Source organism: Ornithorhynchus anatinus, chromosome 18 (genome assembly GCF_004115215.2).
Source record: "Ornithorhynchus anatinus isolate Pmale09 chromosome 18, mOrnAna1.pri.v4, whole genome shotgun sequence".
In the NCBI taxonomy this organism is placed as follows: Eukaryota; Metazoa; Chordata; class Mammalia; order Monotremata; family Ornithorhynchidae; genus Ornithorhynchus; species Ornithorhynchus anatinus.
Window position 1 is genome coordinate 730197 of NC_041745.1, and position 26351 is coordinate 756547.

General features: G+C 61.3%; 2 protein-coding genes across 3 annotated transcripts in view; both read left to right on the forward strand.

Moving 5' to 3' along the window:
* The window catches only part of FAF1 (Fas associated factor 1), a 138152-nt gene extending 135160 nt beyond the window's left edge, over positions 1 to 2992 (forward strand). For both annotated transcript variants that reach the window (XM_029083128.2, XM_039914729.1), the window contains exon 19: positions 2736 to 2992. In XM_029083128.2, coding sequence (XP_028938961.2) covers positions 2736 to 2819 — 84 coding nt within the window. In that variant the 3' untranslated portion in view covers positions 2820 to 2992. The remainder of the gene's footprint in view (positions 1 to 2735) is intronic.
* A 12031-nt stretch (positions 2993 to 15023) lies between these two features.
* DMRTA2 (DMRT like family A2) lies at positions 15024 to 18159 on the forward strand. Its single transcript, XM_029046617.2, has 4 exons — positions 15024 to 15210; positions 15931 to 16523; positions 17099 to 17420; positions 17451 to 18159. The coding sequence occupies exons 2-4, from the start codon at positions 15956 to 15958 to the stop codon at positions 18151 to 18153; spliced, it is 1593 nt and encodes a 530-aa protein (XP_028902450.1). The 5' UTR covers positions 15024 to 15210; positions 15931 to 15955; the 3' UTR covers positions 18154 to 18159.
* Positions 18160 to 26351: the final 8192 nt, after the last annotated feature.

Consider the following 26351-nt stretch of genomic DNA (forward strand, 5'->3'; position numbering starts at 1 on the left):
AAAGAATCTGTGTCCCTGAAAGAGCAGCCACAACAGGCTCCGCCCGAGCTGTACCGGGCAGCCGGGGGTTCGCGTGGGGAGGGAGCGGGGTCCTCATCACCTCTCCTTAACCTTGCTGGCGAGGGGCTCCTCGGTGAGCCAGTGTGGGCTCGGTGGGTGGCTTGGCAGTCTCGCCACGGGACCTGGTGGGCTAGTACAGCCCACTGCCCCCGAGCCCGCTGGAGTTCTTCCTGAATTTTCTGGGTGGTCCCCGTTTCAGAGGCCAGGGTGACCCGGTACCGGGACGGAACAGTTCCCGTCGGTCCCCAGCGGAAGCCATGTTGGACAGAGTTGACGGATGCAGAGGGCCCAGGGCTCAGGGGCAACCAGTGGCATTCACTGAGTGCATACCGTGTGCAGACCGCTGTGCTGAGCACTTGAGAGCGTACAATACGTACAACTCTTGCCACCCATTCGTTGAGAGAGAGAGGTTGAGGAGGATCGGGGGGCTACGAGCCCAGTAATTACCTCCTGGTCCCCAACCCTGGGCCGCCCCCCTTCCCCCGACAAGGCTTAGGTAGGGAATATGTCTGTTATATGGTACTTTCCCCAGTGCTTAGTACAGTGCTGTGCACAGAATAAGCGCTCAATAAATACGATTGACTGACTTCCCCGTCCTGATGCTTCTCCCCTCCACTGGGAGACAGCTTGGAATGGCCCGCTCCGGGGGGGCTGGCATTACCAGGCCCTTCTGCGCCAGCAAGGGGAAGAAATCCTTCCTAGACCGGGGGTTCCGTGCTTTTGCTGGGCAAAATGGAAAATCAAAATGGCCACACAAGAGCTTTAGGTAACATTTAAGATAGTCTAAGCGCCGCATCAGGTACCTAGAAGATGCAGCGGTCCCCTGCTGTTTCGGTAATTGGATCAGTAACTACATCAGAATACATCACAAAGGCACGTCTTCGTGTAGCAGGGAGGACTCGGCGCTTTGAACTCGTGTTCAAAGCTTCAGTGTTTGGATGAAATCTGTGGGCTGGAACCGTGTCCGCTCCTTCCCTCGGATAAGAACATCCGTTTGGGGCGGCATGTGATTGGGGTCTCAGGTGTTCCTTGTGTGTGTGTGTCCCTACGTGGCATTGGATCTCTCCCAGCATGGCCCCCTAGGTTTTCCCCACCCTGCACCTGCAGCCGCAGCAGCACGGAGCTGCAGGAAATAAGCCGCAGGCCCGGACAGGCGGCTCCCGGACCCAGAGCCGTGGACTGGTCCTTCCGAGGCCGCCGTTCCCTTTTCCGAGCCCGGAATCGCCTCGGCCGAGGGGCACGGCCCGTCGGACGTGTCGGAGGGTCCCAGCCGTGAGCCTGTGAGCCCCCCGTCCCTCTCTCTCGCCCCTCCGCCACCGCTGACTCCCGAGAGAAGCAGCGGCAGGCGGCGCCCTCGTCCCCCCGCCGACGGTGTAATCACCGCCTGGCTGACGGCCCCGCGCCGATCTCCCGCAGCGGTAAACACCACCTTGGCTCCGCAGACCCCCAGCTCCAATAGACTTAATTGCCACAAATAATATCAGTGCTAGAAACCCCTGTTGAGGCTGGTGGGCCCGAAATCTGACCTAGTGATTTTGCTGGATTCACCCGTGGTAGCTAAACACGATTCCCACAAGAATCTACGTCATGGTTCAACGCTCGATGCTCCGAATTCCCCAATCCGCCAGGAATCTGACATCTCGTTGCACAACAGGGGAACCGGACTCTGCCTAGCGAACCGATATCCGCTTACCGCTGGTGGGGGGCCAGTTCCCCGCGACAGAGAATGAACCCCAGTGTGGGCCAGCGGGATTTATGGAATGATTCTTGACCAGAGCTCATCTCAGCGGAGTTGGGCCGTGACCGGTCGTGGGTCCGAAGGGGGGCCGGTTATCATGCAGTCGGTGCCCGGGCCCATCCTTGTCCAGATTGGGCTTCTCTGCATCACTGTCCCCCGTCTCCCCAACCTCTGTTTCATCAACACAAGGCCAGAAGTAGTTACATCAGCCTGGCTCAGCCCCTCGGTCCTTCCAGCCCGGGATTCTGTCTCCAGTGGGGACACCAGGACGCTGGGAGGAACTTTATGCTCGTTATCCTCCTGGATACCAGTCCTCACGGTTGGGAACAGACCGCCCGACATCCTTGATTGCCCCCTGTCCGTCCCTGATTCTCCCCCGGTGATCCAGCACAGGTCATCCGACACCCCTCACCCTCCCCCGTCCCTTACCCGTCCCCAGCAGTGACCCAGCTCAGACCGTCCCTCACCCCGACTCCCGTCTCCATCCTTGATCCCATCTTTTCTCCGTTTCTCCTCTCCTACCATCTGTCCTTCCTCTCTCCTCACTCCCAGTCTCCCAGCAGGCTCGGAGCTGGAAGGCAACAGTCCGGGAGCCATTTTGTAGAGAGGGCGGCGCTCAGCATTCCCTTTTCTACCCTTGGCACGAAGTCAGGACCCCGGGGAAGGGCAAGGGGAGAGTGGAAGGTGGCCAGCGGTCCCCGGGCGCTGTAGAAAATCGGGGCACTCGCCAACAAATAACGATCGGTCCTTGCTCGGATCGGCAAGGATCACCGTTGCTTCCTCCGGCATTGGGGTGGCGCCCGGGGGGCCCCTCGCAACACCCAGAGATCAGCGGGCGACCGTCCTAGCTTCCACCTTCTACTGGCCCTTTGATGCTTCACCCCTCGTGATCTCTCTCTCTCTGTGTCTCGCGCTCTCTGTCCCGCTCTCATTCCAGGTGACCCAGTTGGACCCAAATGAGTCGTTGTTGGAGGTAAAGCTGTTCCCTCAAGAAACCCTTTTCCTAGAAGCAAAAGAATGAACAAAATCTGATCGTAGGACTAGTAACTCCTGGACACGTCAGAGGCACAGCACCAAGAACAAGGCTTCTAGCAAAACCACCTTGTACTGTCACCTAACTCAATGTCACAGCTTTCTGTCTCTTGCAAGCAAATCCCGAAAAACAATAAACACAGCTACTTAAAGTTTCCCATCCATGAGCCTGTGCTTTCCACCCTTGAGCCGTGAGCGGCGGCGTAGCAGTCTGTCACGGACGTGATCACCGCAGCTCTCTGGTTCACCTTCCATCCGGCTTCATTACCTAGTTAATGCACTGTTTTGGTGGGAATGTTTGGGAAATGGGATTTCCGCTACTTAGGCACCCCCGCCGGTCCCGCCACCGCGACACGCGGGCCCTCTTTCGGCCCCCTCGATGCCGCGTTTGGGTCCCGTACCGCCGACCCTAGGATCCTGGCCTCAAGCACTCGATGACCGGCCCGGGTTTGACTTCGGCTCGGCCCTTTCAGCCAAGAAGGCGGCAAGAAATGCAGTCGAGCCAGTCCCGGCCTTGGAGACGAGACCGTGCTCTAGCGGAAATGCAGGCGGGCCAATCCCAGCCCTGGAGACGAGACCGTGTATTAGTGGGAAGCGGATACTGGTTGTTGCTACTCTCTGACTGCTTTGCTAAGGTGGAAGGGTTTGTTTGAAGACTAGAGTTTGCCGTACGTGTGAGGTATTTATTTACTGGCTTGACTCCGAGTCCCAGGTCTGATTCAGTTGGGGGAGTGTGTGAAACTGCCTGTTGCATGATGTGAATATTTAGATAATGGTAGCCACGGCCTGGCCGGCGACCTGACCCCAACCCCGGGGGGCTCCGGAGGCCTGCTGAAGCGGACCCGGTGGGCGGTGGAAACCGGCCAGGCCCCAGACCCGGTGGTCCTGGAGAGATGTGTCCGGTTCCTGCCGTCATTCGCTGACCCCCGCTGCCTCTGTGTGTATGTATCTCCTTCCTCTGCAGGTTGAAAGGCCCCTTGTTTGGCCTTCAGACCCTCTGCCAAAATGATTAAAAAAAACCCCAAAACCTCAAGGGATGGGGTCTGGAGGAACTTTCTGCATCGGTCCCCATCTCGCACCTGAAATATCAGGTGTCCTTCTGGTCCCGGGGTCGGGTGGAAGAGGTCCGGGTCCTCGGGCTGATAGGCACACATCCGCTGCCTGGCTTCCGCCTCGCGGAGCGAACTGCCTTTCCTTCTTTACCAAGAGCCTCTGGGGAGAAGCCGAACGCTCAGATCGTGTTAGTGGCTTTGGGTCCTAAATCTGTATCTACAATATATATATTTTTTTCCTCTTGTTAAATCTTCAGGCTTAAAGAGGTAGTGCAGAAGCACTATGGAAGCCACCCCGATAATCCAAGTACTACTATGATTATTATTTCTTTTTTTAATATAATTACTGTTGCCGTCATTATCCCGGAGTCCACATTGGTGTGCGCATTGCTAGTACCCCTCCTCATCGCGGCCTCAGCCCAGGAGATGACTCTCGATCCATCGGTAGGCGTTCGGACCGATGGTCAATCTCCTCGTTCCCCCCTCGGAGAGGCCTCCGCCCAGCCCACAGATCCAGCTCACCGGAAGGCGTCTGGACCGGTGGACCGGTCGTTCTCCGACGGATCTGGGACCGTGCCTGAGGCTGCCGGGAAGGTGGGTCCGGTCCCGTTTCCGGCAGCGCGTGTGCCCGGGGTGGGTGGTGCCCTCCACCTCCGGCCCCTAGATCTTTCCGCCCGTGGCCCGGGCAGGCAGGCGGCCAGACTGTGCGCGGGCCGAGGTCTGGTGGGATGGGCCAGTTTCCCTCCTCCCCGACGGAGCCGAGCAGAGCCGTGGGCGAGCACCGAGGTGCAGTTGAGTGGGAGAGTAGCTGCGGGGGCTAGAGACCGAGGCAGCACTTCCCTGGCTAGGCCCCCGGGACCGGCTTCTGCTCCAAAGAGCAGAAGCGATTCCCTTTTCCCAAAAGCTTTGGGGCAGAGATGCTGACGTCGGACCTCCAGTGAGCTTGTCCCCTGGGTTTCTGGACAGCGCCACGGGGCCGTTTCCCCGGCAGAACTCTCTCCCGGCTCGGAATTTTTCTCCCATCTTTCACTCTTCTCCCCTCCTACGGTCAGTCGAAGGGGTTCGGATATTTGCCTTGGGCTCCGTGGCTCTGACCCCAGGTCGGGGGTGTTCTGCTGTCCCTTTCGTTCCCACCCCTGTGGCCACACGGCGATGGCCGGGGGTGCCCGGGGAGGAGGGGGCTTCCAAACATTCTAATCCCAGGAGTCGTTTGACGGTAAGAATGGGTTGGGCCCCCCTCCCACCCCCAACCCCCACTGGTACCATTGAGGAAAACCACAAGCTGTTTATGAACCAGCGGAGGAGTGAACGATCCCATTCGCCAAGACGTGACGTGAGTTGTTTTGCATTGTAGCAATATTAGTGCCATGTGCGGTGTGTCCACTGCCCTTCGATGCCCATTGTACCCCGAGTCTGCTGTGTGGCCGCCCACCCCCTCGGTTCTGTCTCTCCCTCCTCCCACCCCACCCCTCCCGCCTGTTACCGTGTTCCACTCAAAGGGCCTTGAGTCCCTCGATCCACCGCCCCGGGTTCTCGCCGCTGCTGCTGCGTCCAGTGAAGGTGGAGGTTTCGTCGTCGCCACCGCTCGGAATCCACCCTCAACATCTTGGCTCCGGCTCCCTCGGGTCTCCCCCTCTCCCCCTGCCCCTCACCGGGCGGTGGAGGGCTTCCCGGGGCGCCTCGCCGGGCGTTGCCTTGGTCCGCCGTGGAGTGGAATTCAAGGTTGTGCCAGACCGGAGGGTTTCATCGTCCTCTCCCCCGCTCTGAGTTTGAGGCGGGTGGGGGGGAGCGTTTTTTATGGAACTCTGTTTTTTTTTAATGTAGCAGGATGAGACTTTGGCTTTCATAAATTGTACCTTTTCAGTGACATTAGAGACATAAAATAAATTTGCAGTTACACAAATTTTGCTCCTGAAATGTACTTGACTGACGCCTCCCGCCAAGTGTAATTTCTCCCCTCTGGGTGGGAGGGTTGGAGGAGGGGAGAGGGGAGATGGGAATTGGGGGGGGGGGGTGTTCAGCATCCCGGGGTGAGGCATAGAAGACTGTTTTCAGAAGGCCCCGCCCCATTCGCTAAAACCACGATCCCTTTTCCGGACCAGGGCAAGAACCTCCATTGCTCTCTGAGTCAATCAACCAGTCAGTGAATCAAATTTATTTACAGCCTCTAGACTGTAGTGTTGTTGTGGGCAGGGAATGTGCCTTCCAGCTCAGTTATACAATACAATATATTGCATTTATATATATATATGTATATATATATAAAGTATATATATATAATATATATGTTGTACAATAGAACAGAATTTGTGGATCATTTCCCTTCGGGGCTCATATTCTCCCTTGACTTCTAAAGAGGCCCTTCGGAGGTCAGACTGAGGCCCCGGGGTCAGCAGGGGAGTGCAGAATCTTGCCACGTCCCTCTTCATGATCCTTAGGGCCCCCCCCCCGATCTCTGAAAAGGCCTATCTGCCTCACCCCCAGCCAATATGGGCACCTCTAGGATGTTTATTCCCCGGGCTCCTTCATCCCAGGAAACGATTCTGAAATTCTTCCTTCCCCGGGTTCTGTCATCGCGGGAAACGTTCTGGAATCTCTCTTCCCTGGGCTCTGCCACCCCAGGGGGGAGAAGATTGTGAAAACAGGCCGGAGACTACTCTAGGTCGTAAGCTCGTGGTGGGCACAGAACACGTCCAACTCTGTTGTATTGTACTCTCCCAAACGCTTAGTACAGTATTCTGTACATAGTAAGCGCTCAGAAATTACCTCGGTTGGATTGAGGGCTCCTCCTGAGAGACAGCCACGGGCGTAGGAGGCAGCCGGGAAGTGAGGGGAAGATTAGGGGAGCTCAGGCCTGTTGGTTTCATTTCTGTCAGCCAAGTAGCTGATAATGTCATCAGGGATGAGAGAGAGAGAAAAGATGGAGCCACAGGGAATTTCAGGAGGCAAGTAGAGGTCTGAAATAGTTGGGGGAGGGGCAGTGGGCATGGGTGTCTGTGAGGAAGAGAGGGCAGGCTTGTAGCAGATTCTGAGACGGAATTTCAAGTGGCCAAATTTGGCCCCTGCCTCGATTTCCCACCTACGGCTTGCTCCCACACAAGTGCAAGAGCATCCCTCCCACTTAGTGAGCCTCTGTGGGACCGGGTGGGACTGGGAACACCGTGCTCGAGTCTACCCCGTGTTTAGGATGGTAGCGAATGCCGAATAGGTACCATCAGCAGCAGCATCATTATAGTAATTATTACTTTTCATGGTATCTATTAAGCACCTGCTATGTGCCAGGTACTGTACTAAGCCCCGGAGTAGATACAGGATAATCAGGTCAGACACATTTTACGGATGAGATGACCGAGGCGTAGAAAAGGTGAGTGACTTGCCCAAGGTCACGCAGCAGACAAGTGGCAGAGCCTGGATTAGAACCCAGGTTGTGATGGAGTAGGACGGGGGGAGTGACAGAGGTGATCCGGGGCCCGGTGGGGAAGTGATACGAGATCAACCGAGGGATGGGGGCTTGAGGGACGAGGAGGAGGTTCGGTTGGGTAGAGGGATGGTGTCGGGGGTGGGGATTTGTGCTTCAAGAACGAGGAGGTTGGGTAGGAAGTCCAAATGGGTCATGACGGCCTGCAATATGAAGAATGGGGGGAGTGGGAGAGGATGAGCCCCCCACGGGAGAGCGGGAGGGGAGAGCTAGGTCTCAGTCGTGGCGAGGAGGAGGAGCAGTGGCTGGGTCGGGGACAGGTCGAGGATGAAGGGGAGCTTTCGTCGTCATCATTGATGTTTATTGAGTGCTCATTATGTGCAGAGCACTTCATTCAACGTTCCGGAGAGTACAATACAACCGAGTTGATAGACAAGTTCCCTACCCGCACGAGTTTACAGTCTAGAGGGGGAGACAGTCATGACTATAAACAATTGTCCCCCGATGGACTGGGGGTTCCCCAGGCCACATTTAGATAAGGTTGAGGGGCGGAGGCAGGGAGAAGGAATGGGCTGGATGGTCTCGAGTTGATGGTAAAAAATAATGCTAGTGGTTTTTGTAAAATGCTTCCTTTGTGCTAAGCACTCTACCGAGCGCCGGGGTAGGTACAAAATAACCAAGTCCGACATGGGTTCACAGTCTTAGCATGGTGTATGGATAGGGCACGGGCCTGGAAGTCAGAAGGTCAAGGGTTCTCATCCCGGCTCTGCCTCTTGTCTGCTGGGTGGCCTTGGGGAAGTCACTTCACTTCTCCGGGCCTCGGTTTCCTCACCTGTAAAATGGAGATTAAGACTGGGAGTCCCTCGTGGGACAGGGACCGTGTCCCAGCCGATGGGCTCGTATCCACTACAGCGCTTAATATGGTGCCTGGCGCATAGTAAGCACCGCAGTCTGGCTCAGTGGAAAGAGCCAGGGCTTAGGAGTCAGAGTTCGTGGGTTCTAATCCCGGGGCTCCGCCACCTGTCAGCCGTATGACTTTGGGCGAGTCACTTAACTTCTCGGTGCCTCAGTTACCTCATCTGTAAAATGGGGATGAAGACCGTGAGCCTCATGTGGGACAACCTAATTAACTTGTATCTCCCCAGCACTTAGAACAGTGCTCGGCGCATAGTAAGCTCTTAACAAATACAAATTCCACTGAACAAACACAATTATTAATTAAGTGCGAGGGAGAACAGGCCTCTCCCCTACATTGGAGGGCTCGCGGTCTGAGGGAACGAAAACGAGGACCTGTTGGACGGCCCATGCTAAGTCCCTGGAAGGAATCGGGGATGGAGCGGGGAAGAGTTTGAATGAAAAATCCTGCAGGACAGTGACTCCCTCTACTCATTCTTTCATACTCTCCCAAATTAATCCACCAGTGGTCCCTGTTAAGCATTCAGTCTGTCCAAAGCACCGTACCGAGTGCTTAGGGAGCGTACAATGTATCGGAATCAGCGGGCACGTTCCCTTCCCCCTCGGAGCTTACTGAAGTCTAAAGCACGGGTGCTTAATATGTACGATCGATAGGAGATCGGTCACTGGGGGAAAGGGGAGTTGGACAGTCCGTGCGGGGTCACTGGGATGGAGACGGGAGAGTCAGGGGCGTTTGGTTGGTGCATGTCAGATCCCCGGAGGAGAGTCGAGATGGAGAGGGGAGAGTCCAGGGGTCTCGGGTGGTCAGCGCTGGCTCTCTTGGGGTCGGTCTTGGTTGGAGAGGGGAGAGTCAGGGGTCTCAGGTGGTCTGTGCCGGCTCACTGGGGAGAATCCAGGGTTTGGGCCGTTCTATGCTAGGTCCCCGGGAGAGAGTCGGGGGTGTTGGAGCGGTCTGTCCGAAGCCACGAGGGCCGGTGTCCGGTACACGACCCCTCCGAGCCTCCTGGTGCCCCTGTCGGGTTCAGAGCCTCGGCCGGACGGATCGAGGGGCGGCTCACTAAGCTCCGGTTAAACCGGCGCGGCCGAGGAGGGGTTTTTCCCGGTCAATCTATTTCCTCTTCATCTCCTCCCGGCCCCTTCCGTCCCCGGCCACGACGCCTCCTTTCCCTTGGCGGAAGCGCCCGCAGTCTGGCCATTCCCCGAGGTCTGGTTGAGCCCGTTTCTGGACGGGGCGGTGGGGAGCAACGGAGGCCAGGGACCCCCCCCCCCCAACCCCCGTTTCTGCCCCCCTCCCCACCCCGGTTTCTCCCACAGAAAAGAGCAGGGGCTGATCCGGGACGCCTGGGTCCGAATTTCCTGGGATCCGATCCTCGGGTTGGAGGCCCGCCCCCCTGGAGACCCAAACCCTGGGCTCCCCTTAAAAACTACCCCCGTTATCTACCCCGGAGCAACCTACTCGGTTGACAACACCGGGGGCAACGAACCGGGTTTGTCCACACCAGTACTCGGATTGCCTGCAACGGAGCAAGCGTTTTGGCCCGGTGCCCATCCTCCGAGCTCGGCCCCTAGAATAACTTGGTTTAGTAGCGGAAGCCCCGGCATGGGTGTCGGAGGTCGTGGGTTCTAATCCCGCCTCCGCCACTTGTCTGCTGTGGGACCTTGGGCAAGCCACTTCACGGAAAGAGCACGGGCTTGGGAGCCAGAGGTCGTGGGTTCTAATCCCGGCTCTGCCACATCAGCTGGGGCAAGTCACTCGACTTCTCTGTGCCTCGGTTACCTCGCCTGTAAAACGGGGCTTGAGACCGTGAGCCCCACGTGGGACAACCCGATCACCTTGTATCGACCCCAGCGCTTAGAACGGTGCTTGGCACACAGTAAGCGCTCAAATACCGTAATTATCATTATAATTCTCTGTGCCTCAGTGACCTCATCTGTCGAATAGGGATGACGACGGTGAGCCCCACGTGGGACAACCTGATGACCTCGTATCTACCCCAGTGCTCACAGAGCAGTGCTTGGCACATAGCAAGCGCTCAACAAATACCTTAATTATTATTATTATTAATGCAATTTCTGGAAACTCCTTTCGTCCTCGGAAATTGAGGCTAGGACCGGCTGCTCCGGGAAGAAGCCTCCCTCCCATTCCCGGGCGCTTTCCGGGAAGGCCGGCTGGGAGAAGTGTAAAAGCTCTCTTCCCCCGCGACGCACACACTCCTCGGGTGGGATCTGGGGGGCGCGGAAGGGCCGGGTGGTTGCGGGGGTCGGGATCCGGGGGCGCGGCGGGAAGCCAAGAGGGGCCTCGGTGGAAACGCAAGGGTCCCGCGCTGCTGGTTCTGCCGTGGGAACCGCAATCGCGATTGCGATTGTGAGCTCAGCTGGCGATCCACAGAAGAGAAGGGAGACTCTCCCCCTCTACACGCACTCTCCCCCATCACACACACACACACCCACCTTCGCCCCCATCTCCTCGCGACCCCCGCTTCAGGCCCCGGCGCTTCCCGGGGACAGGGGACGTCCTCGCCGACAATCGCGACAGAACGTGACTTTCGGACCTGATGTTTCCCTCTATGTGCGAGCGCTCGATACACCGCGCGGTGCCTGCGGGCGTGTGTGTGTGACAGAGACAGATACAAGATCGTGTGTGTCCACGAGTGAGTGCATGTGTTTCCGAGTGTGTGTGAATGTACTGTAGATGGGGGCGAGTATCCGTGTGTGTGTGTGTGTGTGTGTAGGTCAGTGTCTGGGTGTGTTGCGTATGTGTGTGAAATAAGTGTGTCTGTGTGATCCTCCGTTTATTTGTCGTCGTGGGCAGGGATCATCTCTCTTTATTGCTGTGTTGTACTTTCCCAAGCGCTTAGTACAGTGCCCCGCACACTGCCAGCGCCCGACAAGTACGATCGAATGAATTGAATCTGTGGTGTGGGTGTCTGAATTCTCCGTGGATCTGTCATTCTGGGAATGGGTGTGTTGCGTGTTGCGTGTGTGAAGTAAGTGGGTCTGTGTGATGCTCCGTGTATTCTGGAAATGGGTGTGTGTGTCTGAAGTGTGTCCGTGTCGTTCTCCGTGATTTTTGTCTTTCTGGGAATGGGTGTGTCGTGTGTGTTGTGAAGTGTGTCTGTGTGATTGCCCGTGTATTTGCGATTCTGGGAATGGGTGTGTCTGCCCCCACGTCTCTCCTTCCTCTGGCTCCCCCCGCCCCTGTTTTCGTTGTTTGCTTTTCTCCTCGGCCCCGCGGGCTGGGGTGGGGCCGCCGGTTGTCCCGGCCGGGCCCAACCGGGCCCGACGGGGCCGAACCGAGCCGGGCCGGAGGGCGGGGGCTCACGGGGAGGGCGGTCTTCCGACAGGGACGGAACCGGGGGGGTTTGGGAGAGGGGGAGGCGGGAGGCTAATTTTCATTCTTGTAATATTGGTTTGGGGATAATTACTTTTAATGTCAAAAAGATTTAGTTTAATATCATCTCTATTAGGCTGCTGAGCGGATAATTAAAAGTGGAGGCGCGAGCAGCAGGGAAACAGATGGCATTTGCTGACTTTGATTCAGTAAGTAAATACTGAAAAAGTCAATGTCCCCCCCCTCCCTCCAACCCCTCCCCACCCAGGCCGGGTCGGCCCTGCCCTCCCCTTCCCCAGAACTGAAGGCGGGGGCTGCAGGAAAGAGCACCTGGACCCCCCCCCCCCCAAAACCCCCCACCCCGGGCCCGCAGCCTGTCTCCCCATCTCCGTCTCTCTGTCTCTGTCTCCCCACCTCGCTCCGTCTCTCCGGTTCTGACTTCTGGCCGGCTTTAGGGGTCGGGCCCACCCCGGTCCCGGGGGCTGGTTCCGGGGGCGCCGGTGTCCCGAGTGGGACAAAGGGGGGGACGGGGAGGAAGGGCGGGGCGGAGACCCCGTTGGCTTTTCCAGCCCCGAGAGATGAGCGACGAATAGGGGTGTCGGTCGGTCGCCTCTCGAGCCGGGACTGGCCTCGCTGACACCCCGACTCGGATGGTCTCCTGGCCCCTCCCGGTCCCGTCCCCCCCCCGACTCTTTCCCTGTCTCGGACCGGCCCCCTCCTCACCCTGCCCCGGCCCCCCGGCCCCGCGCTCAGACCAAACCCGCGAACGGCGAAACCCGCAAACGGTGAAACCCACGCAGCCCGTGAAACGGACAGAGACATTCACCTAGACAGAGATCTGCCGGGGCAGAGAGACGAAAACGGGGAGATGCCAAAGTCAGACGGACAGGCTGGTGGACCGGATCCGAGCCCCTGTCGAGAATACCCCAATTTGGGAGTCCGTGGGGAGTTTGTCTGGGGGGACGCAGGGGTCGGGGGAGTGGGGAAATCCGGCTAGGGCCCAAACCGGTGGGACGAAGCGCAGGGTTAGGATTAGTTTCGGGGGCTTGTCCCTGGTTTAACAGACCCCCTTCCCTACTTGGATCCACGGGGGGAAACCAGGCCGGGAAGGGCACCCCTGATTGTGTGCAGCCGGGGGCATGCGGGGGGGGGGGGGGCGGTTGTGTGACCGGGTACAATTATGGGTGATCGATTGTGTAGGCGACGGGGCGTGATTGTGGGTCCCTCGGGCCGGGTTGGGGCCGGGACGCCAACGGCTCTCGCACCGCGGGGAGGAGGGAAGAACTGCTGTCCCGTCTGCCCGAAGGAACTCGGATCCCCTTCATCTGTCGGTTCGTTTTCCAGAAAGGTTTCGCGCTCGGGTCCACCCGACGAGGGGAATTCCGTCCTCGACCCTGTCTGGGCCCGAATTAACGAGAAACTCCCCGGCTACTGGGGAGGCGGAGCTCGAGGGGGCTTAGTGGACCCCCGTGGCCGGGAGCGAGCGGCCCCCAGGCCCCAGCCCTTGACTCCTTAGCCCCTGCTCCCCGGGAGCCCCCCGCCCCAAATCATAATGATAATAATAGTGTCGGTAATCGTTAAGCGCTTACTATGTGCCTAGCACTGTTCTAAGCGCTGGGGTAGGTACATGGTAATCAGGTGGTTCCACTTGGGGCTCACAGTCCCGATCCCCATTTTCCAGTTGAGGTAACTGAAGCACAGAGAAGTTAAGCGGTCACGCAGCAGACAACTGGAGGAATCGGGATTAGAACCCATGTCCTCTGACTCCCAAGCCCTTGCTCCTTCCACTTAGCCACCAAAAACTGACGCGGGCCGAGAACGGGGCGAAGGAGCTACTGCGACGATGATTATTGATTATCGGTGACCGGTAACGATTGTTGCCCCTCTCTCTGCTGGATTCCCCGGCCCCGACCGGCGCGGCTACGAAGGCGGAAGCCTCCGGAACAACCGCTTTCGCGATCTAACGAGGACGAGACGGGACGGCGGCCCGCAGCCCCGGGACCGGCCCAGGTGGACGGGCAGGAGGATGCCTTCGGACGCGCTGGGCTCCACTTGCGCTCCTTCCAGATGTTGCCTTTCCAAAGGGAAAACCCAACTCGAGCCCTGGCGACTCCTTCGTAGACGCCGTCGGTCCGGACCCGGACCCAGTCGCCAACCCAGCCCGCCTTTAGGCCCGGGGAAGAATCGGGGGCAAGAAGAAAAAGTGCGGGATTGAATCCCCGGACAGGAAACGCATTTGGAAGGAAACGGAAAACGAATTAAAGAGAAGAAAGAGAAATGGAGCGAACACTGGGGAGAGAACGACAGGAAGAACGAAAAGAATGGCGGCGGCGGGGGTGGGGGTGTCTTCTTGTCTCCTCTCTCTTCCTTCCTATCCCCTTTACAAGCCAAAAAAAAAAAAAAGTCAATTTACCCCGACCACCGCCCCAGGCAGCGGGGCTCTGACCCACACCTGCGGGTCGAAAACCAGAAAAGGGACAAAAAGGGTCATTGGAAAGGGGATCATTAGGAAAGGGGGGGGCGTGAGAAATGAGGTTATCAGAATCGGTCCCATTAGAAACCTTCAGAAACGAAAAGGGAGAAAAATCGCATCACGACCAGAGAAAGCCAAAAAAACATGAAGACCCACAGACGCCGGGCCCCGATTCCCTCCCCGCCCCCCGGCCATCCTTCCCAACTTCCTTCCCGCCCCAAGTGACCGCTGACACTGAAAAAAAAAAAACCCCAAAACCCTCACTGCAATCCGCTGGCGACGGCTGGAGTCAGCGACGCCTACTTCTAAAAACGGAGGAATTCGTCTCTCTCTCCCACACGCAGATATATAGAGCCACGAACCCTAGCCCTAGTAAAGTAATCCCATTTCACACCAACTCACTCATCCTCAAGGAATCTACTTGTCCCGGAGTTTTAAAAGCGATTCAGGACTCCTGCCAGGCTATTCCTTGATTTTACCCCCTTCCTCTTTTCTCTCTTTTTTTCCCTCCTCCTCCTCCTTCCTTCCTCTTTCCCTCACTCCTCCTCCTCCTCCTCCTGCCTCCTTCCCCCCCCACCCCTTCCTCCGCCCCCCTTGCCGAAGAGCGCGGTGAGGGAGAGAACTTCCAAGAGTTGGGAATCTTCGGGCGGACTCAGGTAGGAGCCGAACCTTCCCGGGTGCCGGGGGCGGGGGTGGGAAGGGGGTCGGGTGGTGGGGGGGGGGCGAGGCCTGGCCAATCACAGGGCCGCTTGTCTTCCTCGTCCAATCGCAAGCGCTACATTGTTGTCAGATTCCGTCTAATGGAAACGTAAGGAGCAACAATAGCCCGGGCGAGCGGCTCTTTGAGGCTCTGGCATCGGTGGCTATTCCGGCCCGGGCCGAAGGACCCGACGCACCGGGCTCGGGGAAGGGGGGGGACTCGGTCCCTCTCCCTCCCTCCCTCTTCTCCGAGGGAGGACCGCCGCGAGCCCCCCGTCCGGAGGGGTCCGGTTGGCCTGGTCTAATTGGGGGGGCGGGGGAGGCCCGCGGGCGCGGGGAGATGTGGCCCGGGGGAGCCGGACCGGGAGAGGAGTGACCGGTCGGACTTGGAGGAGCGGAGCCTTCCCCGAGGACGGGACCGGCCCGGGGCTCCGGAGAAGTCGCCCGTCGTCGCCGCTCCGGGCGCGGCCGCTGAGGAATTCCGAGCCGCAGGTAAGGGAGGGGGTCTCGGGAGGGGGCTCCCAGTTTTGGGGGGGGGGCGCCCAGCCCTCGCAGGTGGGCGCCGGATCGACCCCACCCCACACCCCTCAAGCCGGATTTCGAGAGGAATGGGGACGGCGGGGGCAGCCCTGGACTTTTCCGGGAAGGGGACGGGCGGTCGAGGGGATGGGGGGGCGCGGGCGGGCTCCTCCATCTGCCTCGGCCCGGGAGACTTCAGAGACGCCCTCCGAAGTCCAGATCGGAGCGACCCATCCAGCGGCCCCGAACCCTTGGGCGCTCCATAAATACTATCGCATGAATGAAAGTAGCCCCCGCCCCCCGCCCCGGAAAAGGCGTTAGGTCTGAGAACGGGAGCAGGTGAAACGACCCGGGGCTCCCCACCCGCCCCCAGCCCCAGAAAAGGAGTCAGATCTGAGAACGGGAGCAGGCGAAAGGACCTGGCAAGGACCGGCCGCACACCCCGGGCTGGGCGGGGCGGGGGGGGGCTTGTCGAGTGAGGAGGGGGGCTACCCCCGTCCGTCGGGAACTCCTCCCCCACTCGGGCCCTGCCGGGGGTTCGGCCCCAGGCCCGGGTCCTCGGCGCCCCGAAGCTTGCCGCCCCCGCAGGCCCGGGGGGGGGCGGCGGGGGGGAGAGACGGGGCCGGTCGGTCCCTCCCGTCCCCTCCCCGCAGCTGAGCCCGGCCGGCCGGTCCGCGTGTTCCCCCCCCTCAGGCCCGGGCGGAGTCGGAGACGGGCCATGGAGCTGCGGTCGGAGCTGCCCGGCGCGCCTCCGGCCGGCCCCGCCGTGGCCCCGGTGGCGTCGGTGGCGTCGGTGGCGTCGGTGGCGGCGGCGGCGGCGGCGGCGGCCCTGCCGGTCAGCGTGGCGGGCGGGCTGCTGCGGGGGCCGCCGCTGCTGCTGCGGGCGGCCGAGAAGTACCCGCGGACGCCCAAGTGCGCCCGGTGCCGCAACCACGGCGTCGTGTCGGCGCTGAAGGGCCACAAGCGCTACTGCCGCTGGAAGGACTGTCTCTGCGCCAAGTGCACCCTCATCGCCGAGCGCCAGCGGGTCATGGCCGCCCAGGTGGCCCTCCGCCGCCAGCAGGCCCAGGAGGAGAGCGAGGCCCGGGAGCTGCAGCTGCTCTACGGCACGGCCGAGGGCCTGGCCCTGGCCGCCGCCAACGGCATCCTCCCGCCGCGCCCCGCCTACGAGGTCTTCGGCTCCGTGTGCGCCGACGGCGCCGCCCCCTCCGGACCCCCGGCCGCAGGACCAGGTGACCGCCGACCGGGGGGAGGGGGCGGGGGGGGACGCGCGGTCGGGGAGAGGGGCTTTTGCGGCCAGGGGACGGGGTGGCGGCGAGGGGAGAGGGGGTGGCAGCCAGAAGAGAGAGGGATCTGCAGCCGGGCCCCGGCCCCGCAGCCCGGGGCCGGGGGGTGGGGGGGGGGGTCTTGCAGTCGGGGGAGGGAGCTCTGCCGCTAAGAGAAGGGGATTTGCAGCCTAGGAAGGGGGTGGCAATTAGAAGAGAGGGATCTGCGGCCGGGGGGCGGTGGATTCGCAGTCAGGGCAGAGGGGATGGAGTCTGGGGAGGGGGCGGCGCTCAGTGCGCTGGCGATCCCCCGCATGCATCCCTGTCCCCCGGGCCCGGGGGGCAAGCGGCCGGGCCGCCATCGGGAAGGGGTGGGCGTCGAGCCAGCCGGTCAGGCCGAGTGTGGGCCGGGGTCCAGGGGCGGGACGGGGCCGGACGAGCCCTCGCCCTCGCCCCCCTCGCCCTCGCCCTCGCCCTCGCCCTCGCCCCCGCCCTCTGGGTCCTTCCGTCGAGCGCCTCCCGGCAGCGGGACCGGCGGGGGCCCGGCGGCTCTCACGGGGAGGCCCCTAACCCGCCCTCCGTTTCTCTCCCGGCAGAGTCCAAGCTGCAGAAGTTCGACCTGTTCCCCAAGACGCTGCTGGCGGGCCCGGGTGGGGCGGGCAGCCCCCCGCCGTTGGGCCCGAAGCCCCCGAGCCCGGGCGGGGAGGATTCGGCGCGGGGCCCGTCGTCGCCCGAGGGCCGGGCCGGGTCGGGCTCGGAGGCCGGGGACGGGGCGGGGGACGCGGGGGACGCGGCGGGGGCTTTCCCGGCCTCGAGGCCGGAGGCGGCGGCGGCGGCGGCGGGGCCGGTCCCGGGGGGCGCGGACAGCCCGGCCCCCTCGGCGGCCTCGGCCTCGTCCTCTTCGCCCTCCTCGTCGTCGTCCTCGTCGTCGTCGTCGTCGTCGTCCAGCGCGCTGGGCTGCGACTCGGGCTCCGAGGCCGACAGGGACGAGCCGGCGGCGGCGGCGGCGGCCGGCGAGGCGGGGGCGGCGGGGGCGGCGGGGGTCCCCCCGCGGCAGCGGACCCCGCTGGACGTGCTGACCCGCGTCTTCCCGGGCCACCGGCGCGGCGTGCTGGAGCTGGTGCTGCAGGGCTGCGGCGGGGACGTGGTCCAGGCCATAGAGCAGGTGCTCAGCCCCCACCGCGGCGCGGGGCCCGGCCCGGACAAGGGCGCCGAGGACAGCTGGCGAGGGGCCGGGGCCGGCGCGCCCGGGCCCCCGCAGGCCGGGCCGGGCCCGGCGGCGCCGCCGCCCCCGCGGCCCTTGCCGGCCGGAGCCGTGCCCCCGGCCATCGGGGCGCTGGGCAGCCGCTCGGCCTTCTCGCCGCTGCAGCCCAACGCCACCCACTTCGGGGCCGAGGCCGGGGCCTACCCGCTGGGCGCGCCCCTGGGGCTCAGCCCCCTGCGCCTCGCCTACTCGGCGGCCCACGGCCGGGGACTGGCCTTCATGGCGCCCTACTCGACGGCCGGCCTGGTGCCCGCGCTGGGCTTCCGCCCGCACGTGGACTACACTTTCAGCGACCTCATGCGGGACCGCTCCGGGGGGCCCAAGGAGCCGGCCTACGGCAACGGCCTCTACGGGCCCCTGGTCAACCACAACCCCGAGAAGCAATAGGGGAGGGGACGGGGACACCCCCCTCCCCCCGGCCCCCCGCCGGCCGCCCCCTCCCTCCGCAGCGGGCGGCCCCGCCGACGGGACGGACGCTGGACTCGGGGGGGGGGGGGCGGCGAGGCGGCCTTCGGAGCCTCTGGGCACTGCTTCCTCACTCTTCTTCCGGCCCCTCCCCTCCTCCTCCTCCTCTCTCGCCTCCCCCCCCCCCCCCTTCTCGGTCCTCCTCTTGCTCCCATCTCGTTTCTCCTCTTGCTCCCATCTTGTGTCTCTTCTTCCTCTCCCCCTTCCTTCTCTTCTCCCTCTCCTCCTCTTGTTTCTCCGCTTCCTCCCCCTCTCCGTCCTCCCCTGCCTCCCGTCTTGTTTCTCTTCTTCCTTTCCCCCTTCCTTCTCTTCTCCCTCTCCTCCTCTTGCTTCTCCGCTCCCGCCCCCTCTTCGTCCTCCCTTTCCTCCCGTCTCGTTTCTCTTCTTCCTTTCCCCCTTCGTTCTCTTCTCCCTCTCCTCCTCTTGTTTCTCCGCTCCCGCCCCCTCTTTGTCCTCCCTTTCCTCCCGTCTTCTTTCTCTTCTTCCTTTCTGCCTTCGTTTTCTCCCTCCCCTCCTCTTTTTCCTCCTCTTTCTCCCCCTCTTCGTCCTCCCCTTCCCCCCATCTTGTTTCTCTTCTTCCTTTCCCCCTTCGTTCTCTTCTCCCTCTCCTCCTCTTGTTTCTCCTCTTCCTCCCTCCTTCATCCTCCCCTTCCTCCCATCTTGTTTCTCTTTTTCCTTTCCCCCTTCGTTCTCTTCTCCCTCTCTTCCTCTCGTTTCTCCTCTTCCTCACCCTCTTTGTCCTCCCCCTTCCTCCCGTCTTTTTTCTCTTCTTCCTTTCCCCCTTCGTCCTCTTCTCCCTCTCCTCTCGTTTCTCCTCTTCCTCTCCCTCTTCGTCCTCCCCTTCCTCCCGTCTTGTTTCTCTTTTTCCTTTCCCCCTTCGTTCTCTTCTCCCTCTCTTCCTCTCGTTTCTCCTCTTCCTCACCCTCTTTGTCCTCCCCCTTCCTCCCGTCTTTTTTCTCTTCTTCCTCTCCCCCTTCGTCCTCTTCTCCCTCTCCTCTCGTTTCTCCTCTTCCTCTCCCTCTTCGTCCTCCCCTTCCTCCCGTCTTGTTTCTCTTCTTCCTTTCCCCCTTCCTTCTTCCTCTCCTCCTCTTGTTTCTCCTCTTCCTCCCCTTCTTCGGCCTCTTTCCCCTCCCATTTTGTTTCTCTTCTTCCTCTCCTCTTCGTCCTCCTCTTCTTCGTCCTCTTGTCCCTCCCATCTTGTTTCCTCTTCTTCCTCCCCCCTTCGTCCTCCCCTTCCTCCCATCTCGTTTCTCTTCTTCCTTTCCTCTTTGGTTCTCTTCTCCCTCTCCTCCTCTCGTTTCTCCTCTTCCTCCTCCTCTTTGGCCCCTTCTCCCTCTCATCGTGTTTCTCATCTTCCTCTCCTTCTTCGTTCTCTTCTTCTCCTCTTCCTCCTCCCTTTCCTCCCATCTCGTTTCTCTTCTTCCATTCCCTCTTCGCCTGCTTCTCCCTCTCCTCCTCTTGTTTCTCCCCTTCCTCCCCGCTTCGTCATCCCCTTAGTTCGATCTCGTTTCTCTTCTCCCTTCCCCTCTTGGTCTTCCCCTCCATCCCCTTCTCTATTTTCTCTTCTTCCTTCCCCCTTTCCTCCTCCTCCTCCTCCCCGTCCTTCCCCGCCCCCGGCCCCGCACGGAGTACCGACTAAGCGGGAATCCCGGCAGGAAGGCCGCTCCGATCCCGGTCCCGCTCCCGCTCCCGGCCCCCACCCCCTCCCAGGGAAGGCCAGGGTCCCCCACTCGCCCTCTGGGTCTGGAAGCGAATTCAGCGGGACCGACTGGGCCCCGGACTCCAGTGCGCCTCGGTTCCGTTCGGTCCGGTTCGGTCCGGCCCGCGAGGGGAGGGAGTTGGGAGCATTTGGAATCGGAAGTCGTTCTAACAGAAATATACATTTGGAATTCACATCCCCTTCCTGGAGCCCGGTGTCCTTGGGACAGAAAGCGGACCCAGATATACATATGTCTATATATATGTATATATCTATACACCCTATCTATGTATAGTACGGAGTATGTATATATATATATATATCTAGATCTATATGTATATCTGTCTCTACGGTTGTCACCCGAAGCCGGGTCTGCGGAGCACTTTGGCGCCGGTGGAATCTGTCCCCCGTCTTTGTAAATTCCGGCCGGGAGCGTGGAGCTCCTGGGCGGGCTCGGTGTGCGTTGTCTGTCCGGTCTATAAACATAAATGCGGTCGCAGCCTAGGCCGCTCCCAACGGCCCGTGTGTCCTGTTGTCGGGGCAGCCCCCAGGGCCCACGGGCCCCGGGCGCGGGAAGGGGGAAAGGGGGAAAGGACCGGCTCGGGGCGGCCGGGCAGACGGACGGACGGACGGCCCCAGAGAGCTGGACGGACAGACCAGAGGCTGGAAACGCACGCAGGCCGTAGCTGCAGGAATCGGAGATTTAAGACCCCCGCCAGGCTCCGCGGTCCGGCTCCCCCTGGACACCCACTGGACGTGGGCTGGCGGTACCCGGATCCTCGACCCCAGTCGCCCTCCCCTCCCCTGCCCCCCCCCCCCCAGGCCCCTTCCCTGCCCCTCAAGGCCTCTCTCCCCCGCCTCTCGGGACCCTCCCCTCTCGCCCAGACCCCTTCCCTACCCCCCTCAAGGCCTCTCTCCCCTGGTTCCCAAGGTCCCCCTCCCCCTGGTCCGGCCCAAGTCGTTCTTCCTGGCCCGTCCCCCGGCTCCCGCGCTTTCCGGAGTGTCAGACCTCCGGGGGGCTCCGAGGGCCAGCCCCCCCGGACAGCCCGAACCCCCCGCACATCTCCGGGCCGGACCAGGGTCCGGGAAGCCCGAACCCCGACCGCTCCGGCAGGTTCCGAGCCGAGGGGGAGCCGGACCGGCGGAGAAAGAGAAAGTCACCGAGGAAAAAACGGGAAGGACAACTTCCCGGGGAAAAAAAAAAAAAATTTAGGAAAGCCGGGGAAGTCACCGAGGGAAACCGGGCCGCCTCTGGAAGCCCACGGGAAATGCACGGACAATCGGGAAACCACCGGGACCGACGGAAAATGCTCTGGGAAATCTAGAAATCCGTGAGAAGCGTCCACGAGAGCGGGGAAACATGCCGAGCCCGACGGCAAAGCGACTGAGATGTGCGCAGGAGAAATGGGAAATCCGCTGGAAAGCCTGGAAAAGCCCGGGACCGCTCAGGAAAATCAGGGCAACCCCAAAGAAAAGCGGGAATTCCCCCGGCGAGGCGCCAAAGCGGTTTTCCTGCCCCAGCCGGGGCTCGGCCGCCCACTTTCGCCGAGAGGCGCGGCCGGAGGCCGGGAGGTCGCGGGCGTGGGGGGATTCGCGCGTCCTTGGGCTGAGCCTACCCAAGCAGGAGGGAAGAAAAGGAAGCCCCGAGCCCAGGCTCAGCAGTCCGGGGGGCGAGGGGAAGGGTACGGAATTGTGAAATCTCCCCCGCGGGAGCGAAGAGAGAGCCTTCCGCGCTAGGCCGGGCGGGCCCTCGGTCTCCCTCTCTCCCCTCTCTGCGGGTCCTCTTTCCCCGCGCTCTAGCCGAGGCAGGTGTTCGGTTAATTTCGTTTGCTTGTTTTTGGTATTTGTTAAGAGCTTACCGTGTGCCGGGCACTGAACTGAGCGCTGGGATTGATAGAAGCTAATCAGGTCGGTCACAGTCCGGATCCCACATGGGGCTCGCGCTCCTGATCCCCACTTTATAGAGGAGGGAACTGAGGCCCAGAAATGTTAAACGACTTGCCCAAGGTCACCAAGCAGACAAGCGATGGAGCCGGGATTAGAACCCAAGTCCACTGACTCGCAGCCCCGGGCTCTATCCGCTGGGCCGCGGCTCTGCTCTGCTCGGGACTCTGTTTCCCCCCCGGGGCCCCCCCCCCCCCCCGGTCCGTGGTGCCTGAGCGCAGGCGGCCTCCTCCCCCTCTTCTTGGATGTCCGGGGGCCGTGGGGGGCAAAAGGGGCAAAGGCGGGGTCTCGGGGGCCGAGGAGGCTCGCGGGGGGGAGGTAGATTTGGGCAGGACGGAAGGGCCGGGGGACGGATGACCCCTGCTAAATCCCGTCTCCCCCGCCCCGACGAGCCGTGGGAAACCACCGGGGGGCGAGTCTTGGGCCGGGCTGACGAGGGAGGCCGTCCGGGCCCCAGCCCTCCGTCGGGGGTCAGGGCCGGGAGTCGGGGTCACTCCGGGCCTGTCTCTCTACCCGTCTGTCCGTCTGCCTGTCTCTCCGTCCCCCTGTCCTTCTGCCTGTCCATCCGCCTGTCTGCTCTGCCCGCCCGTCTGTCCGTCCGTCCGCCTGTCCGTCCGTCTGGCTCTCCACCTGCCTCTCTGTCCGTCTGCCTGTCCGTATGTCGGTCGGTCCTCTTGCCCGTCTGCCTGTCCGTCCACCTGCCTCCCCGTTTGCCGGTCCGTCCGTCCGTCTGTCCGGCGGCCTGCCCGTCCGCCTGCCCTTCCGCCTAGCCTTCTCCCCTCTCCCCACCCCGGCCCAGCCTGCCCCCTCGGAGGACCCCGACCCCCGACCCCGGCCCGGGGCTGGAAGAACGAATGCCGGGGTCCGGGAGCCCCCTGCGACGGCCGGGAAACGAGGGGGGGACTCCGGCCCCCCGCTTCTACCCCTCCCCAGACTCCAGCCCCCGCGCCCTTCCCTCTCCCCCAGATCATCCGCCCGCCCTCTGCCCCCGTCCACCCTACCCCCGGCTCCCCCACCCTACCCCCGTCCATCCTGCCCCCATCTCCCCGCTCCCTGACCCTATCAACCCCGCCTCCAGCTCATCCGCCCCCTGCCCCCATCCACCCCTCCCCCACCTCCCCGCCCCCTGCCCCATCCACCCTGCCCCCTCGTCCCCCCCGGCCTCCTGCCCCTGCCCCACACCACCCCAGCAGTGAGGAACATGGGAAGAGGCAGACCAGCACCCACCAGCACAAACCAAGCTTGAACCTCGGGGACGGGGGGCATTCAGGACAGCGTAGCCCCAGAGGACGGGGGGAGTCAAGGAAAGCCGGGCCGGGAAGGAAGTGGGCTGGATCTGGCAATCCGGAGACCCCTCTAAAGGTGGGGCGGGGGGGGGGGGGGGACCGCACCATCCCCTCAATCGCCTGGACCTTCCTGGGCTCAATCTGCCCGCGGTCCGGCTTGATTTAGAGAGGCCAACCCCCTCCCGCCCCCAGACTCGAGAGCAGCGGCACCGGAGCCCCTCCCTTTGCCATCGTTCGGGGGCGAGGGGGCGTCAGGGTCCTCTCTCCTCTCCCAGGGAGTGGAGGGGGGGTGGTGGAAGGGGTGGTGATTTAGAGAGACCTTGGACACTGCGCCCGCTTCCTTTTGGTGAGTCCGGACAACAGGTGCCCAGTACAATGCTCTGCACTCAGTAGGTGCCCAGGAGTGTTCGGTACAGTGCTCTGCACACAGTAGGCGTCCAGGGCTCTACATTCAGTAGGCACCCGGTAGAGGGTTCTTGCCCACAGTAATGCCCAGTACGGCAATGGGCCCTCGGGGTATCCTCAGAACCCAATGGCGTTCAGTACAGTGCTGGGAAAATGCACTACAGGACTGTCACCTAGATGTTGCCCTACACGCCTCGTTCCCACAGAGATACATATGACAGCATTCAAAGTTATTAACAATAATAGTAATAATGGTTTTTGTTAAGCGCTTACTGTGTGCCAGGCACTGTACTAAGCACTGGGGTAGATACAAGCAGATCAGGTTGAACATAGTGCCTGTCCCATGTGGGGCTCACAGTCTCCATCCCCATTTTACAGATGAGGTAACTGAGACACAGAGAAGTGAGGTGATTTGCCCAAGGTCACACAGCAGACGGGAGGTGGAGCTGGGTTTAGAACCCATGACCCTCTGACTCCCAGGGCCGGGCTCTGTCCACTACGTAGTGACTGCCCTGGGAACATCGACGGCGAGGCCACGCTGTGACCTCCACGGGGTCATGACTGTTCACTGGTGTCGTCCCGCCGCCCCCCCGCCCCCCGTGCCCGCGGCGACCCTGGATCCACACTGTCCGGTTCAGAGCCTGCACCGGGTGGATGCCGAGCAGAAATATCCCGCCTCACCTGGGCTATCCTGGCGACTCCAGCCGGACGCTACCGGCCCGAATGGGTCGGGAGTCTCAAAATCAATCGATCAGAATCACATTTATTGGGCTCCTGTACTGAGAGCTTGACGGAGGGAGAAACATTAGAAGACACCATCCCTTCCCCTCAAAAGAGCTTACGATCTAGCCGGGTACTGAAATAATGTCCCGGCAGGCGTGGAAGGGAGAGGGAAGGAGGATCTGTGGAGGAGTGGGTATTGAACTAACCGAGTGAAGGTCCATTTGTGCCGACGGCGTCCTCGGTGGGGGTGTGTGCAGAAAAGCTGAGGAGGAGGTGGGTGGGTGAGGGGGTTGGGGACAGCGAAGGGTCTCCACCTTCCTGCAGGCCTGCAGGAGTGGAGCTCAGGCCTCACCCTCTACCCTAATTGCACATCACGAACCTAAGGACCCAAGACCCCCCACTCTTCCCCCCGGTCAGCCCCACGGACCATCCGGGCCAGGACTCCGTCTCCAACAAGGGCCCCAAGATGCTCAGAAAAACCATGTGCTTGTTGTCCCTCCAGGTTGCCCCGTGGTCGGGGACCGCCCACCCCACTCCCTGCCTCTCTCCCAGGGACCCAGCAGGGACCCTCCGACACCCCTGACTCTCCCCTCTCTGACCCTGACTCTCCCCAGAGACCCAGTACGGACCATCCCACACCTTCGATTCTCCCTTCTCCATCCCTGTCTCTCCCCAAGTGCGGGTAGGGACTTTTCCGCAAATTCCCTCAATTCCTTCAATCGTATTTATTGAGCTCTTACCGCGTGCAGTACTAAGCACTTGGGAGAGTACAAAAGAACAATAAGCAGACCCATTCCCCACCCACAACGAGTCTACAGTCTAGGGGCCCCAGCCTAGGCCTATCACTGTTGGGGTGAAACAGCTCCCGGTGTCGAGCTTTCGCTTTCGAGTCGTGGGACCGTGGGATCGCAGTCTCTGGGATCCACTGCTTCCGGGAGGGCCTTTTCAAAAACCACGAATCTGTCTCAACCCTTTGGACCCCGCTCGTCCTGACCGTAGGCCTCTTGTAACAATTGGTGGGGCTGGTACCACGTGGGGCCAGCTCGAACAAGAGCCTGCAGAGCAGATTTATCTCTATTTTATATCTTGACCTAGAAAATATCCAAATACCTTAGGTGGTTTTTCCAAGACAGTAAAAGAAATGATCCTGTGAAAGCTGACTTTTAATGCCCCTTGTATATATCTACACCTACACACGTCTACGCGTACGCACACAAACATACGCAGGCACACGGACACAGTCCTGGAAGAGAGTTTGAGGCCCTGGTGTGGTGTGTAGCCCACCCCCCTTCCCCAACCCCCCTGGGAAGCTGCTGTCATCTTTGTGGGCTCCTGGGTCTGGACGTCCTTGGGTGAGGTGAGCGTGTCAGTCAGAGAGGGCGTTCTGAGAGTGAATGTGCGTTTTGTACGCGCATGGGGGTCAGTTTCCCCAATGATAATAATAATTCTGGCATTTGTTAAGCGCTTACTATGTGCCAAACACTGAATTAAGTACTGGGCTAAATACAAGCTAATCAGGTTGGGCACAATCCCTGTCCCACATGGGGCTCACAGTCTTAATTCTCAATTTACAGATGAGGTCACTGAGGCACAGAGAAGTGAAGTGGCTTGCTCAAGGTCACCCAGCAGACTAGTGGTGCAGCCGGGATTAGAACCCACGTCCTCTGACTCCCGAGCCCGTGCTCTTTCCGCTAGCCAAGCCGCTTCTCATTCTTATTCCCATTCCCATTCTCCCCTGTGCTGGAATCCTGAACCCTCCGAGGGAGGGGGCAGGGAGGGGAAGAGGGAGTGAGAATCCCATCTTTGCGCGGGGAGTAGAGATGGTCCTTTGGGCCCTGCCGGTCCATTCTGTCCTCTCCGGACCCCGGTGGGGCTCGGACAGGGGCGTCGCAGCTGTGCGGGGTGGCGGCGACCCCCCAACTCGGCCCTGGGGGCCCAGAGGAGATCATCGCCCCACTTGGCTGGTTGCACCAGGACCCCGTTTCCATCCTCTCTGCATCGAGGGATGTCAGGGGCTCTGATTTCTGAGAGGGGCGGGGATCGAAGGTTCTGGGTCTCGGGGG

What these genes read in the sequence shown, in the direction of transcription:
- DMRTA2 (XM_029046617.2), top strand. Translation starts at nt 15,956, where the DNA reads ATGGAGCTGCGGTCGGAGCTGCCCGGCGCGCCTCCGGCCGGCCCCGCC. An exon ending in ACGCGCGGTCGGGGAGAGGG is followed by an intron (nt 16,524 to 17,098) that starts GCTTTTGCGGCC and finishes CTCTCCCGGCAG; the next exon opens with AGTCCAAGCTGCAGAAGTTC. An exon ending in TCTTCGCCCTCCTCGTCGTC is followed by an intron (nt 17,421 to 17,450) that starts GTCCTCGTCGTC and finishes GTCGTCGTCCAG; the next exon opens with CGCGCTGGGCTGCGACTCGG.